This window comes from Physeter macrocephalus, chromosome 7 (assembly GCF_002837175.3).
Source record: "Physeter macrocephalus isolate SW-GA chromosome 7, ASM283717v5, whole genome shotgun sequence".
NCBI lineage: Eukaryota > Metazoa > Chordata > Mammalia > Artiodactyla > Physeteridae > Physeter > Physeter macrocephalus.
This window is the reverse complement of record NC_041220.1, coordinates 81,376,411-81,394,166: the sequence shown is the minus strand read 5'-3', so window position 1 is coordinate 81,394,166 and position 17,756 is coordinate 81,376,411. Positions and strand designations below refer to the sequence as shown.

General features: G+C 37.6%; 1 protein-coding gene across 1 annotated transcript in view; it reads left to right on the top strand.

Moving 5' to 3' along the window:
• NWD2 (NACHT and WD repeat domain containing 2) overlaps positions 1-17,756 on the top strand; it is a 223,248-nt gene that overhangs the window by 114,330 nt on the left and 91,162 nt on the right. The window contains exon 3 of the mRNA XM_024132871.3: positions 6,375-6,491. Coding sequence (XP_023988639.1) covers positions 6,375-6,491 — 117 coding nt within the window. The remainder of the gene's footprint in view (positions 1-6,374; positions 6,492-17,756) is intronic.

Genomic DNA, 17,756 nt, shown 5'->3' with positions numbered 1-17,756 from the left:
TTTCCTCATTGTTTTGGCACCCTTGTTGAAATGAGTTAACTGTAAGTACGAGAATTTATTTTTGGATTTTCAGTTTTATTCCATTGCCTATACTTATGCCAGTATCACACTGTCTTAATTATTGTAGCTTTGTACTAAGTTTGAAATCTGGAAGTGTGAGTCCTCCAAATTTGCTCTCCTTTTGCAAGATTATTTTGGCTGTTCTGGGTCTCTTGAATTTCCATATGAATTTTAAGATCAGCTTGCAATTTCTGTAAGCCAGCTGGGAGTTTTATAGTGATTGCGTTGAATCTATAGATTTATTTGGGGAGTATTGTCATCATAATATTTGGTCTACCAATCCATTTATAGGGGATGTCTTTCAATGGTGTTTTGTAATTTTCAAAGTGTGAATTTTGCATTTCTTTTGTTAAATTTATTCCTAAGCTTTTTATTCTTTCTGATGCTCTTTTAAATGGACTTATTTTTTAAATTTATCTTAGATTGCTCATTGCTACTATATAGAAATACAAGTGGGTTTTACATATTGATCTTGTATCCTACAACCTTGCACAACTCATTAGTTCCAACAGTTTTTTCGTGCTTTCCTTAGAATTTTCAATATACAAGATCTTGTAATCTATGAATAAAGGTGGGTCTACTTTTCCCTTTCCTATATGGATGCATTTTCTTTTTCTTGCCAAGTTGCCTAGCTGGAACCTCCAATATACTGTTGAATAAAAGTGGTTAGAGTGGATATCTTTCTGTTGCTCCTAATCTTAGGGGGAAAGCTTTCAGTCTTCATTAAGTATGATGTTAGATGTAGTTTTTTCATGCATGCCCTTTATTCAGGTTGAAGAAGTTAATTTCTGTTCCTAGTTTGTTGAGTGTTTTTTTTTTTTTATCATGAAGGGGTGTTGGATTTTGTCATTTTTTTTTCCTGTGTATGTTGAGACATATGGTTTTTGTCCTTTATTCTGTTAATATATAGTGTCCTCCATTAGTTGATTTTCTGATGCTGAGTCAACCCTGCATTCCTGGAATAAGTCCCACCTCATTGTGTTGTATAACCCTTTTTATATGCTGCCAGGTTAGGGTTTTTAATATTTTTGCTGAGGATGTTTATTTTCTTGAGATGTTGCTTTGTATTTTTCTTCTGATATTTTTGTCTGGCTTTGGTACCAGGATCATACTGGTCTCATAGAATAAGTTAGGAAGTATTCTCTTGTAAGTTTTGGAAGACTAATAATAATAATTTTGGAAGACTGAATAATATTATTATTAATAATAATTAATATTAATTCTTTTGTAAATGTTTGGTAGAATTCACCAGTGTATCCATCTAGACCTAGGCTTTTTATGCAGCTTTTAAAAAATTACTATTTAATCTCTTGTTAAAAATGTCTTCACATTTTTCTATTCTGTCTTGAGTCAATTTATGTAATTTGTGTCTCTCTAGGAATTTGTCCATTTCATCTAAGTGATCTAATTCATTGGCATACAGTTGTCTGTAGTATTATCTAATAATCCTTTTAGTTCTGTAAGGTTAGTAGTAATGGCCTCTTTCACCCCAGATTTTAGGAATTTGAGGTTGTTTTTGTTTCTTTTGGTGAATCCAGTTTTATCCATTTTGTTGATCTCTTCAAAGAATCTTTGATTTCATTCGTTTTTTTTCCTCTATCATTTTTCTATTCTTTTTCATTAATTTCCATTGTAATCTATTATTTCCTTCCTTCTGCTTGCTTTGGCTTGCCCTTGATGCTTTTTCTATTGTCTTAAGTTATTGAAATCTTCATTTTTAATATAGGTGTTTACAGCTCTAAATTTCCTCTGAGTATGGCTTTACCTACATCCCATAAATTTGCTATGTTGTATCTTCATTCTCATTAATCTCAAAGTAATTTTTAATTTCCCTTGTGATTTCTTCTTTGATTCACTGGTTATTTAGCAGTGTGTTAATTTCCATCTACTTATGAATTTTCCAAGTTTCTTTCTATTACTGATTTCTAGTATCATTGCATTGTGTTCAGAGGACATACTTTCTATGATTTAAATCCATTGAAGGTTATTGATGCTTGTTTTATGATCTAACATATGTTCTCTCCTGGAGAGTGTTCTATGTGAACTTGAGAAGAATGTATATTATGTTGTTGGGTAGATTGTCCTAAGACATGTTAGAACTAGTTCATTTATAGTATTGCTACAGTCTTCCAGGATTTTGTTCTTCCCATTATTAAATTATATATTCAAGTCTCCAACTATTATAATTGAATTGTCTATTTCTCCTTCATTTCTGTCAGTTTGTTTTTCATGTATTTTAAGGCTCTGTTCATTGCATATACATTTATAATTGTTACATCCTCCTGATGGATTGACCCTTTTATCATTATAAAATGTCCCTCTTCATCTTCAGTTATATTGTTTTAAAATTTCTTTTGTCTGATATTAGTATATATTTGTCTGATATTAGTATAGCCCCGTGAGCTTTCTTATGGTTGCTGTTTGCATGATAAATCTTTGTCCATCCTTTTTCTGAAATATTACATTTAATTTAATACAAATTCTCTTACATATATAGTTTTATTGATTTTGTCTATTGTCATGCTGGTTCTACACTATAACACTTTCAATTTTTAAGTGAATTTTTAAAAATTTTTATTGCAGTATAGTTGACTTACAATGTTGTTAGATTCTGCTGTACTGCAAAGTGAATCAGTTATACATACACATATATACACTCTTTTTTTGGATTCTTTTCCCATGTAGGCTATTACAGAGTATTGAGTAGAGTTCCCTGTGCTATACAGTAGGTCCTTATTAGTTATTTCATATATAGTAGTATGTATATGTAAATCCCAATCTCCCAATTTATCTCTTCCCTCCCCTTACCCCCTGGTAACCATAAGTTTGTTTTCTACATCTGTAACTGTTTCTGTTTTGTAGATAAATTCATTTGTACCTGTTTTTAGATTCCACATGTGAGTGATACCATATAATATTTGTCTTTCTCTGTCTTACTTCACTCAGTATGACAGGCTCTAGGTCCATCCATGTTGCTGCAAATGACATTATTTTGTTCTTTTTTATGGCTGAGTAATACTCCACTGTATATATGTACCACATCTTCTTTATCCATTCCTCTGTTGATGGATATTTAGGTTGCTTCCATGTCCTGGCCATTGTAAATAGTGCTGCAGTGAACAGTGGGGGTGCATGTATCTTTTCAAATTATGGTTTTCTCTAGATATATGCCCAGGAGTGGGATTGCTGGATCATAGGGTAGCTCTATTTTTAGTTTTTTAAGGAACCTCCATACTGTTCTCCATAGTGGCTGTACCAATTTACATTCCTACCAACAGTGCAACAGGTTTCCCTTTTCTCCACACCCTCTCCAGCATTTGTTTGTAGATTTTTTGATGATGGCCATTCTGACTGGTGTGAGATGACACATCATTGTATTTTTGACTTGCATTTCTCTAATAATTAGTGATATTGAGAATCTTTTCATGTGTTTATTGGCCATTTCTCTAATAATTAGTGATATTGAGAATCTTTTCATGTGTTTATTGGCCATCTGTATGTCTTTTTGGAGAAATGTCTATTTAGATCTTCAGCCCTGTTTTTGATTGGGTTATTTGCTTTTTTGATATTGAGCTGCATGAGCTGCTTGTATATTTTGGAGATTAATCCCTTGTCTGTTGCTTCATTTGCAAATATTTTCTCCCATTCTGAGGGTTGTCTTTTCTTTTTACAGTTCCCTTTACTATACAAAAGCTTTTAATTAGGTCCCATTTATTTTTGTTTTTATTTTCATTACTCTAGGAGGTGGATCAAAAAAGATCTTGCTGTGATTTATGTCAGAGTGGGGTTTTTTAAAGATTTTTTTGATGTGGGCCATTTTTAGAGTCTTTATTGAATTTGTTCCAGTATTGCTTCTGTTTTATGTTTTGGTTTTTTTTGGCTGTGAGGCATGTGGGATCTTAGTTCCCCAACCAGGGATTGAACTGGCACCCCCTACGTTGGAAGGCGAAGTCTTAACCACTGGACTGCCAGGGAAGTCTGCCAAAGAGTGTTCTTCCTGTGTTTTCCTCTAATAGTTTTATAGGATCCGGTCTTAAATTTAGGTCTCGAATCCATTTTGAGTTTATTTTTGTGTATGGTGTTAGGCAGTGTTCTAATTTCATTCTTTTACATGTAGCTGTCCAGTTTTCCCAGCACCACTTATTGAAGAGACTGTCTTTTCTCCATTGTATATTCTTGCCTCCTTTGTCATTTTTTCCATCCTATTTTTTCCATCCTTTTAACCTTTTTGAATCTAAAGTGTACTCCTGTAGAAGTATATAGTTGGATCTTGTTTTTATCTAGTCTGACAGTCTCTCTGTTTGGACTTTTTAAACCATTCACACTTAATGGTATTATTGACATAGTTGGATTTACTTCTGCCGTTTTACTTTTATTCTATATGTCTGTCATTTCTGTTCCTCTATTCCTCTTTTACTTCTTTGCTTTGTGATATGTGAATATTTTCTACTTTAACATTTTAATTCCTTATAGTGAAAAAATCATTAATTTTTGAGTTATTTTCTTTGTAGTTATTTTAAGGCATATACATCTTAGTTAGTATAAATCATAGGTAGATTCTGATAAGTTAATTCCAGTGAGCTATAGAAAGACTACTCCCATATAGCTCTATTCCCTTTGCTCACTTTTGTGCTATTATTATTATATATGCAACATCTAATAAGTTACAGTGACATAATTATATAATTTTATGTCACAGAAGATGTGAGAGGAATAGCAGTTGTATATTTATAGCTTTTGTTACATTAACTTTCATTTTTACCATTTCTGTTTCTCATTTATTCTAAATCCTACCTTTCCTCAGATATCAAACAGTATCAGCCACAAGGATGGGGACCAGGTTCTGTGTATGGTTGTTAGTTTGTGCATGACACAACTAAGTTACCATTCACATTGCAGATTTGTGTGTTTGAGAGTTTATTGGCAGATGGCCAAAAATGGACTTGTTCTAGTAATTTCAGTATATGAAATTCAGTAAATTACAATTCTGTCCAGTTAAACTTCCTGTGATGGTGAAGTATTCTATATCTGCATCTTCCAACATGGGAGTCAGTAATCACATGTGACTTGAACACTTGAACTGAATTTTTAATTTTAATTTATATTTAGTTTTAGATAACCACAGCTAAGGGCTCTCATAGTGGACAGTCAAGTTATAGTCTCAGATGTCCCTCTTTCTTAATATTGTGATTAAACCTTGTAAAGTAGATTAAAAGAACCCCAAAATCAGTGATGATAGTTTCATATGTTATAAAACTCATGGACTGAGCCACGGGAATATATTTTTAAAGAAGTTATATCTCTATCAGCCATCTAAAAACTCAAATGCAGATAGACAAAGATTTGATACAAACACACTTGTGTGGCGCATTGGCCAGGAGATGGGAAGTACACAGAGCACTTGGGGCACAGTGGGGGACCCCATGCTCTGCTCCTACATCTCACTGAATGCCATGCAAACAGCCAGTAAGGAGGAGAGGTTTATTTTTCTGCTTGTGGGAAATAAAGAAAGGAAAAGAAGAAATCTTCAAAGCTACAATTAGAAACATTTAGCTTATGCAGACAGCAATTGAGTAAAAGGAATGAAACCCATTCTGCTTTCCATAGCAAATTTTTCAGAGTGTACTTGTAAAAATTTTTTACGGACTCTTTCCTCATCGTCTTTGAAGTGAGGAGATAGATAGAGGATCCTATTATCCTCACTTCTCAGTAAGGCATACCTTTCATTGTTTTCCATACATGTTTTTTCACATATGTATTAATGAAAGCCAAGCTGCTTAGAGATAAACAAAATGTCTCTGGGATAACAGGTTTTTCTTTTTTCTTTTTTTTTTTTTTTTTTTTTTTTTACAGAAATGTAGCTATTTAACTTTGGGTCAGTATATGTGAATGCCCATTATGGTTTTCCCTTCTCAGATTGAGACATAACAGTAAAATTATACACTGTTATTTGTCTCAGATAATGTAGTAACTATATCCCAGCTGCTTTCAGACTTCTGAAATCCTGTTACCATTTCAATATAATGAAAGCCTGAATTGCAAAGCCTCTGATATTTAACACTTCATTTTCTCTGGGGCCATGTCAACAGTGTAATCAGGAACAAAAAAAATTATAGTGTTCATCCCCAAACCATCTTGGGATTTAAAAATTTAGATTGAGCTTAAAAATCATTTTCCCTCTGCAAGGGAAAACATGCTGCAAAGAGAAAAGTTAGAAGTCACATTAGCTTAATATTGTGAATAAGAATAAAGCCTACACATCAGTTGAGTTTTCGCATAGGTGAATTAACGCTGCCTCATCCATTGGTCCCCAGGTCATAGATCTGTACTGGGGAATTGATGAAGAAGAATGGGACAGCCCTGAGCTCCAGAAGACCCGCATGAAGCTGCTGGAGGACTGTTTGAAAACTTCTGCAGGTCCATGTTTTGTTGTGGGTATAAAAAAACTTAATGCTTTCTATTGTAGATGAATGTGAGAATTCTTGATTTGTGATTCTTAAGGGGCTTTTAGAATGGGGAAAAAAACCTTGCTTTTCTGTATTTATTTAAAATTCTTAAACTGTCTCCTTGCCCTCAATGTGTGAGGACAAAATCCTCCCCTTTCCATAAGAAGTACTGCAAATTAACAGTGAATAATTTGAAGTGGTAATCAAAGGGTTGACAATTTCCACAACAACTTGTGATCAGCAGTAAGGCTTACTGTGTTTGTTAGTCATCCAATAATTATCCTAATTTTCCTTATATTTTATCATGTAGTATTCTATCCTAGTATCTGTTTCTCAACATTAGAATTTCTGGCATATTTTTTTTAATACTGTGGCAGAAACACTGTTAAAGTAAACCAAACATACAGTCTCAGATCCGCCAATAGGAATTGATACCCTGTGGAAAAAAATTGTTTTTGCAGTGATTTTTCAGCTGGAGATGTTCAACAGGAACATTATTATTAGTTTGTCATTATTTTCTAAAGAATATCCGCTCCTCTGTGTAAACACAGTGGTGGTAAGAAGCAGGTCCCTCTATGGCAGGTGATGAGCAAAATCACTGCCTCAATTTAGCTGAAGAGAAAGACCTTATCCTGAATGCAAACAGCTCCTACCAATTGATAGGGAAGTTGGCCCTTTCGACACGGGATGTTCTGAGGCTGACGGATGACTGTTAAAATTACTAGTGAAGAAAATGTCATATCTTATATTTAAATGCTAGGTTCAGTGTATCAATAAAAGTTTTTAATATTTATTTGCATGTCCATCTATATTCTACTCCACATAAGATATAAAGTATATAAAGTCTATAATATTTTTAGTATGTGGATAAATTATTCATTTATCATCAACCAACTACTTACTGAATGCTGTCCTGTGCCAGGGGCTGCTCTTAGTGCTGGGGCAAGTTGACCCATATGAAATGGTCATTGTTTTAGGCCAGTTTCTTATGATTTAATGTTAGAATTGAACTAAAAGGTAAGACTTTCTACCCTCATGTAGCTTGTGTTGTTATGTGGGGCTAAGAGGAGAGGGCAGGCAAAAATCAAAGAAATAAGTAAAATAAACAATAATCAGATGGTGACAAGAGCTGTGGAGAAAAATACAAAAAGGAAGGAGGAAAGGGAAGAGCAGTGAGGGGAGAGACTTCTCATTTTCCATAGAGTAGGTGGAGAAGGTCTCACTGATCAGGTGACTAAGGAGGGGAGACAGGAGGAGGGTCGGGCAAGAACCAACTGGATATTCCAGCTCAGAGCTTTCCAGGGAGAGGAGTGGGGAACGTGCTTGGCACGTTTAGGGAACAGGAAGCAGGCGGGTGTGCCTCAAGCAGTGTGAGCAGAAAGGGAGAGTGTGGGAATGGAGGCCACAGCATGGGGTTTGCCATCTTGAAGTTGGCTGTAAAGATTTTACTTGCACTTTGACACGAGAAGCCGGAGTGCGTTGAGCAGAGGACTGAAGAGATCTGACTCATTTTAAAGCCTACAGCTGCTGGTGGTCAGAGGGCAGAGCATGAAGAAACCCATTAGAAAGCTAATGCAATATGCAAAACAAGCAGAATACATGGTTGGAGGCGGGTTAAAGAATGGACATCTAAAAACAGTGTCTTGTGGTCTAAACAGACTGCAGAAAGTCCTGAAAGCCATACAGATATACAAAGAGCTAGTAGTGGAAGAGGAATTAAGACTTTTTCCCTGAGTCTGAGGATAGAACTAGACCAGTGGGTAGAAATTACAAGGAGACAGATTTTTGCTCCAGGTGAAGACGATGGAGGCTATAGCTTCCTCTCAGGTTTTGGGGTCACAGATCCCTGGGTCCGACTGACATTTCACAGCTGTGGGACACTGGAGGAACTTCTTTACTATTCGAAGTCTTGGCTTCCTTCTATAAAATGGAGATAATAGTTACTTGCCTCCTGGGGTCTTTCTGGGGATGAAATGAATTTACAGGACACTTTTATAGTATCTCACATATAGTAACCCACAAAAGTGTTGTTACTTATTTGCTGTTGTAATCATTATTTCTCAAAACTGTCTATATTATGGGTGATGCACTCATTACAAAGTTGTCATCAAACTAGAGAATACAAATCACTCTGGCAGAGGTGCTGTAGGAGAGATTCAAACATTGGAAGACAAGTTAGACCGGATTCCATCATGCTTAGAAAGCCAGATTTAGGAAGCGTAAAGAGCTATGTGTATGCCCTGGGGCATCTCTATTGCTATGATCTCCATAGCTTTATACTGATCCAGCCTCAGAAATTCATGAATGAGAGAGACATTCTTCTTTTATCACCCTGTAGAGTGTTATACCCAAACTAAAATTAGTCATTTGCCATTAATCCCTATAATTTGCTGGTAGGGGAATGAATAAAGACTTTCCAAGTTCATGCAGGCTCTGAGAGTAAAGGTTAACTGATTGATAGAACATCAGTAACAACTTCACTGAGCTTAAATCATTTATCCCTCCTTCTCTTCCCCGTTACACGTTGAAACTCAAGGCAACCACGATAAAACCCTGTGGACAGAGTCAGGATTATTCACCCCAGTGATCCTAAATCACGGAAGGTTTATTTCACTGCTTACAGGAGAAAGCACGCCTCTCATGGCCTTTCCTGTTGTAACTATGGTAACAGCGGGCATATGTGTGTCGCTTTTGAGCTCCAGTTTCCTTGCCCACTGCTCCCTTGTGACATTTCTACAAGTCATGATGACCCCCTGGGCTGCAAAGCATGGCATATTACTTCCCCTAATGCTGAAGTGTTTGGCAAGAAAATTCACCATTGCTGAATGAAAAAAGTGTTTTTATATCTTCAAAGCCTTCACAGATATTGGCCCTTATGTTAGTTACAAATTCAGTACCAAACAAAGCTTTCATTTTAAGTACCCAGGGGATTGAAGTCCAAAGGGAAACATAAGCGTTGTATGCACATGGCTTTTTTCAACTTCATTTCCTAAAAGTTGTCCTTTGAGATATGGCCTGGGGTCCTAGAGACACGCAGGCTCTGCCTGCTTATCCCAGACAATTCTTTGTACGCATGCTTTTGGTCAAAAGGATAGAGTGATAGAGTAAGGTACCTGGACACGTGTCCAGTTTCACTCTCAGGTTTAACTTGTGAGATGTATCACACGGAAGTATATCATCTCTACTGAGGAAGAATAGCATTTGTAGACATGTGTTTAGAGGAAGCCTCAGACAGTGGGGAAAAACACAGAATTTTTAGTTCACAACTGGAGTTAGAGCCCTAGTTCTGACAAGGCAGCTTACTGACCTCACCACGCTTTAATTCTCACATCCATAAAATGGGAAAAAATAACAGTAAACTAAATGTTGAAGAAATATCAAAGGTTTGTTGTGGAAACCAAATGTGATGATGTATGTGAGAGTTTTTTACAAACTATAAAGGGCTACACAACCATTAGTTATTATTAAATTGTGATTTGTTATTTTCAAATGAACATAAAATGTTTTTATTCATACTGGGCATTTATGTGACATTGGAAAATTTTCCCTTTGAGAATGTTGATGATAGCCTCAATGTAGAAAGTGTTAAGTCTTGATTCAGACAGTCAAATATTAAAGGGTTTTTGAGTTCATTCATTCATTCATTTATGGCTGCGTTGGGTCTTCGTGGCTGTGCGTGGGCTTTCTCTAGTTGCAGAGAGCAGGGACTACTCTTATTGCGTTGCGCAGGCTTCTCATTGCAGTGGCTTCTCTTGTTGCAGAGCGTGGGCTCTAGGCACGCAGGCTTCAGTAGTTGTGGCACACGGGCTTGGTTGCTCCACGGCATGCGAGATCTTCCCGGACCAGGGCTTGAACCCTTATAACCTGCATTGGCAGGCGGATTCTTAACCACTGCGCCACCAGGGAAGCCCTGGGTTCATTCTTAACATTGTCAAATGTAGAGCATATACATTAATTTGCTGAAATTTACTTAGTAAGACCTTAATCTGCTCCCAAGGAGGGTTTTTGACCAGGATGGCAGTAAACAGGGAGACAGCTCACAGCTGAGTCCAAACTCACTGTTTCTCCTTTTAAGTGCAGAGAATTGCCTCAGCCTTCGCAAAGTGTGGAAACTTTAGCAGAATCTTTCCCCCACCAGTTTGTCCCACCCACTTAGTTCATAAAAAATCCTTATGGAGGGCTTCCCTGGTGGCGCAGTTGTTGAGAGTCCGCCTGCCGATGCAGGGGATACGGGTTCGTGCCCAGGTCCGGGAGGATCCCACCTGCCGCGGAGCGGCTGGGCCCGTGAGCCATGGCCGCTGAGCCTGCGCGTCCGGAGCCTGTGCTCCGCAACGGGAGGGGCCGCGGCGGTGAGAGGCCCGCGTACCGCAAAAAAAAAAAAAAAAAATCTTTTTTTGCCTGTTGGAGAGAGCAGATTCCATGTACATGCTACCTATCCTATCCCCATTTCTCTTCACAGTGTGCATTTACGGGGAGAGGGGAATTTTCTTCTTGTCATCCCTCCATATTTGGAGTACCCCCGGAGAATTGCTTGGGGAGTTGGGGCATTGACTCTGGACCTTGAGCAAAGGCCCATCTCTTGGCAGAAGTTGATAAAAGCAAGTGCTCTGCTGGCTTGAAGAACTGGAGTTTGAAAAGCTTAGGTAACTTTAGTGAAGCTGCCCCCAAATGTGTGGGTGCTCTGGGGGGTGCAGACAGCATCTCATTACATTCCCTCAATCCACAGTCTGGATGATGTGAAGATTTACTGAGGAAAAGGTATCAGCAGCTTACTCTAAGCGAGCCAGGCCAGGCCCATGCATCCAGTAAGAAGAGTGCCAATTAGAGACAGGTAAGAGGAGATTCCATGACTTCACATTCAGAGTCAGGACAAAGAGAATGCTGTCTGTGGTATTGTTTTGTTCATTGCTTTGTCAGTTGCTAGGAGTCTCAAGAAGCCAAAGCCCATGTAGCATTCTCATTGGGGCTACCAGATTGCACAGATATAATATATTGGCATTGGAGAGAGAAACAGCCAAAGCCAAAAGAATGGGACTATTGCCATCACAGATGCTGAAGCAGCCTCCCCACCCGGCCCCCAACAACACACACACTGCCGTCAGTGGCACGGGACCGAGAAAGAACAGGACATGCTCTTGCCTACCACAGGCAGCTCCGGGCAGGCGCTCTTAAAACCAGTATGCATAAAGGGAGAAGACGGAAGCTCAGAGGGCTAGATTTTTAAACCAGAAACATGAAAACTTAAGGAGTTAGACTGCGAAATCTATTATTCAGCAAGTTTAAGTTTTTCCACTAGCCAGAAGAGTAAAGACAAAGAGTAAAGAGTAAAGACAGCTGTTATTGGTAAAAATTAAACCATTCGATATTTGTACATCACTGAGTGACAGTAGTGAACGAAACCTGCAGGATACAGATCAGCTCATCACCTTCACAGTTAAATTATGCCCACTTGACGGTTCAAGTTTAGTTTCTTACTTTAAATAATTTTAAGAAAATCATTCTGTGAGAGTTCTTAAATCATTGAATTCGAAGAAAATTTGGGTTTTTATAAAAGTTTAGCTTCGGAAAATAGTTCATTTTATCCACATTTCGACTTATGATTGACTTACCATTTTAGGTACACTAAATAAAATACACATGACAAATTAAAACAAGTGCTTAGTTTGTACTTTAGCAACATGTACAGGGTTTTTTTTATTTAGTTCTCAAATTTATAAGTACAGATTTACTAAAAAATAGTACTAAAATGGGAACAGATTTAAACTAGAAAATCATCTAAATTAAAGAATCTATACATTTTTTAAAGTCCTTTTTAAAAGAACATTTAAATAAAAATCTACAACCTCAGATTTTCTAGATATATTTTGCTTGCACAATCAAGAATTCTTTACATATAAAATTAAGCTTGTCCAGTTTAAATCAGCTAGACATCATAGTTCTAAGATAGGTTCCATTAATAAATTAGTTCCAATAGACATTCCAATAACAAATCACTTGATCACCACCAAAAAAAGTTAGAATGGGCAAACATTAAAAAATATTGTTTAAAAAAAAAAAGCTAGTTATCTCACTGGTAGCAGCCAAGAGAGCCATTTAGTTAATTGTTGCTAATATAGAAAATGTTTTCACAATAAATTTTTATTAATGCATAAGCTATTTTCATAGTTTAACTACTTCACAGCTTATGTAAAACAGCACATTTTTTGTGGAAAAAGAATTATGGAGAAAAGAAAGTGAACTGGAGAGCAGTTAACCTCCTTATAACTTAATTGGTAAGAAAAACGTTCACTTAAAACTAGGACTGTAACAACCTAAAGAGCTAGTAGAGCTATGCAGACAAAAATGATTAAAATTTCCAGAGAGGAGTCCTTCCTTGGTGAGCTGGTTTTACAGACAGAGGCATCCCCAAAGCATCAGCAGTGGTCATCATGAGACATTTGCTGGGCATTGGGCAACATGGATGATAGAGAGCTGGGATGAAAAAGCAGAGTAAGTTCTTCCACAGTCTTTTGGTATTTAGGAGACAAAGTCCACTAGAACCTAAGAGGAGTTTTCAAAATTCTTGCCATTGAAACATTTTAGTGCAAAGAAAACTGAATCAAACTATAATAACCTAGTTGCACCCAGTTCAAATACTGAATGGACTGACATGATTAGCTTCCGAGTCTAACACAGGAAAATGAACCACTAAATAAAAGCTCTTTTAAATACAATGCCCAGAATACAATGAAAATTACAAGACATGCAAAGAATCAAGAAAATGTGATTAATAAAAGAGAAAAAGTAAACAATAGAAGTCAACCCCCCAGATGAACAAGATGATGGAATGGGCAATCAAAAACTGTTAAAAAGTATGTCAATGAAAATAAAAGGTTAAAGCAGAAACTAACACACCATTGTAAAGCAATTATACTCCAATAAAGATGTTTAAAAAGAAAAGGTAAAGGAATGCAAAGATAATTTCAACAAAGAAATGAAATCTATAAAAAAATTGATTTTAGAACTAAAAGACAGAAGATCTAAAATTAAAAACTCATTTGATATACATGTGGAATCTGAAAAAATTGGTATAGACAATCTTATTTACAAAGCAAAAATAGAGACACAGACTTAGAGAACAAATGTATGGATGCCAAGGGGGAAAGGGGGTTACACCTCCCTTTGCTTTAGATGAAACTAGAGCTTCATCACATCATGAAAAATGATCAGTTATGACCTTAAATCATCAGAAAAGAATAAATGATTTTTAGAGTTCTCTATTGAGAAAGATTTGCATCAAAATAGTTAAAGTCTAACAAACTTCAGTTCTTCAGAATGACTCATTAAATCCCAGATCTCTAGATAGTGGAGGTGAAACTCTCTGCTCCTTCCACAAAATTCTCTAGTGTGTAGACATGAAAATCAAACGTATGGATACCAAGGGGGAAAGGGGGGGGGGTAGGATGAATTGGGAGACTGGGATTGACATACATACACTATTGATACTATGTATAAAATAGATAACTAATGAGAACCTACTCTATTGCACAGGGAACTCTACTCAATGCTCTGTGGTGACCTAAATGGGAAGGAAATCCAAAAAAAAGAGGGGATGTATGTATATGTATAGCTGATTCACTTTGCTGTACAGTAGAAACACAACATTGTAAAGCAACCATACTCCAATAAAAATTTTTTTAAAAACATTTGATGGGCTTAATAGGAGACTGAACATAAGACTGGATTAGAGAACTCAAAGAGAAGTCAATAGAAAATATCCAAACTGAAGCACAGATTTTAAAAAATAGGAAAAACAGAATGGAGCAGAAGAGACATGTGAACCACAGTCAGTCTCTCATAAGTGTAACTGGAGTCCCAGAAAGAGATAGAGAAAGAGGATGGGAAAAGAAGTAACAAATGAGAATTTTCCAAAACTGTTTAAAGACATCAACCCACACAGATTCAAAAAGCTCAGTAAACTGCGAGCAAGAAAACTGCATCTGAGTACATTAAACTGCTGAAAAAAAAATAAAGAAAAAAATTAAAATCCATCAAAAGGAAAAAAATAATTACCTACAGAAAGCCCAAACCTTCAGCTGATTTTTAATAGAGAAGCTCTGGAAATCAAAAGACAATGGAAAGTCCCAAAGATTGGACACAAGATGGCAGAGTAAAAGGAGCTCCTCTCATGAGCACACCAAAATCACACCTAACTGCTGAAGAACCATCAATAAAAGAAAGACTGGAATCTACCAAAAAAGATATTCTACATCCAAAGACATGAAGAAACCATGACCTGGTAGGAGGGGCGCACTTGTGTTATAATCAAGTCCTGTACCACCCTGGGGGGGCAACCCACAAACTGGAGAATAATTACATCACACAAGTTTTCGCACAGGAGTGAGAACTCAGAGGCCCAGGCCAGGCTCCCAAGCCTAGGGGTCTGGCATTGGGAAGAGGAGCCCCCAGAGCATTTGGCTTTGAAGGCTATCAGGGCTTGATTGCAGGAGCTCCACAGGACTGGGGGAAACAGAGACTCCACTCTTGGAGGGTGCACACAAGGTCTCACACGCATTGGGACCCAGGACAAAAGCAGTAACTCTGCAGGAGCCTGGGCCAGACCTACCTGCTGGTCTTGAAGAGTCTCCTGGGGAAGTGGGGTGTGGCTATGGCTCTCTCTGGGGTCGTAAAAGCTGGTGACAGACACAGCGGGGACCTACGTGAACTCTGGCTAGAGGAAGACATTTTGGGTCCTTGGCACTGAGACCTGGCCCCACTCAATAGCCTGTAAGCTCCAGACGCCTCAGGCCAAAACAACCAACAGGGCAGGAACACAGCCCCACCCATCAGCAGACAGACTGCCTAAAGACTTCCTGAGCCCACAGCCACCTCTCGACATGCCCCTTGACACAGCCTTACTCACCAGAGTGCCAAGACCCAGTGCCACCCACCAGTGGGTAGGCACCACCACCCCTGCCCCTGGCCAGGAAGCCTTCACAAGCCTCTAGACCAGCCTCATCCACCAGGGGCAGACACCAGAAGCAAGAAAACTACAGTCCTGCAGAACTGAGTCCACAAACACAGGTAAGAACCTACCTGGTCTCTGGCCCCAGGGTGACAAGAGAGGAGTGTACTGCTGGGACACATACAACATCCCCTATAGAGGATCACTTCTCCAAGGTTGAGAAATGTAACTAAGCTACTACATACATAAAGATACAAATAGAAATTTAAACAAAATGGCATGGCAAAGGAATATGTTCCAGACGAAAGAATAAGATAAAACCCCAGAAGAACAACTAAGTGAAGTGGAGATAGACAATCTACCTGAGAAAGAGTTCAGAGTAGGGATCGTAAAGATGATCCAAGAACTCAGGAAAAGAATGGATGCACGGAGTAAGAAGTTACAAAAGTTTTTAGCAAAGAGTTAGAAAATATAAATAACCAAACAAACTTAAAGAATACACTAACTGAAATGAAAAATACACTAGGGAGAATCAATAGCAGAATAATGAGGCAGAAGAACGAATCAGTGAGCTGGAAGACAAAGTGGTGGAAATCACTGCCATGGAACAGGATAAAGAAAAAAGAATGAAAAGAAATGAAGACAACTTAAGAGGCCTGAGACAACATCAAATGCACCAACATTCGCATTATAGGGGTCCCAGGAGAGAAGAAGAGAAAGGGCCTGAGAAAATATTTGAAGAGATTATAGCTGAAAAATTCCTTAACATGTGAAAAGAAACAGTCACCCAAGTCCAGGAAGCACAGAGTCCCATACAGGATTAACCCAGGAGGAACACACTGAGACACATAGTAATAAAACTGACAAAAATTAAAGACAGAAAATATTAAAAGCAACAAGGGAAAAGCAACAAATAACATACAAGGGAATCTCCATAAGACTATCAGCTGATTTTTCAGCAGAAACTCTGCAGGCGAAAGGGTGTGGCATGATATATTTAAAGTGATGAAAGGGAAAAACCTACAACCAAGAATACTCTACCCAGCAAGGCTCTGGTTCAGATTTGACAGAGAAATCCAAAGCTTTACAGACACACCAAAGGTGAAAGAATTCACCAAACCAGCTTTACAACAAATGCTAAAGGAACTTCTCTAAGTGGAAAAGAAAAGGCCACAACTGGAAACAGGAAAATTATGAGGATGGGAAAGCTCACCAGTAAAGGCAAACATACAGTAAAGGTAGGAAACCATCCACATACAAATTTGATATCAAAACTAGTAATCACAGAGAGTCCCATACAGGATAAACCCAAGGATAAACACGCCAAGACATGTAATAATCAAACTGTCAAAAATTAAATACAAAGAAAACATATTAAAAGCAGCAAGGGAAAAACAACAAATAACACACAAAGGAATCCCCATAAGGTTAACAACGGATCTTTCAGCAGAAACTCTCCAAGCCAGAAGGGAGTGGCAGGACATATTTAAAGTGATGAAGGAAAAAAACCTACAAACAAGATTACTCTACCCAGCAAGGATCTCATTCAGATTTGATGGAGAAATTAAAACCTTTACAGACAAGCAAAAGCTGAGAGAGTTCAGCACCACCAAACCAGCTTTACAACAAATGCTAAAGGAACTTCTCTAGGCAAGAAACACAAGAGAAGGAAAAGACCTACAAGAACAACCCGAAACAATTCAGTAAATGGTAATAGAACCATACATATCGATAATTACCTTAAATGTAAATGGATTAAATGCTCCCACCAAAAGACACAGACTGGCTGAATGGAAACAAAAACAAGACCCATATATATGCTGTCTACAAGAGACCCACTTCAGACCTAGGGACACATACAGACTGAAAGTGAGGGGATGGAAAAAGATATTCCATGCAAATGGAAATCAGAAGAAAGCTGGAGTAGCAATTCTCATATCAGACAAAATAGACTTTAAAGTAAAAACTATAACAAGAGACAAAGAAGGACACTATATAATGATCAAGGGATCGATCCATGAAGAAGATATAACAATTGTAAATATTTATGCACCCAACATAGGAGCACCTCAATACATAAGGCAAATACTAACAGCCATAAAAGGGGAAATCGACAGTAACACAATCATAGTAGGGGACTTTAACACCCCACTTTCACCAATGGACAGATCATCCAAAATGAAAATAAATAAGGAAACACAAGCTTTAAATGATACATTACACAAGATGGACTTAATTGATATTTATAGGACATTCCATCCAAAAACAACAGAATACACATTCTTCTCAAGTGCTCATGGAACACT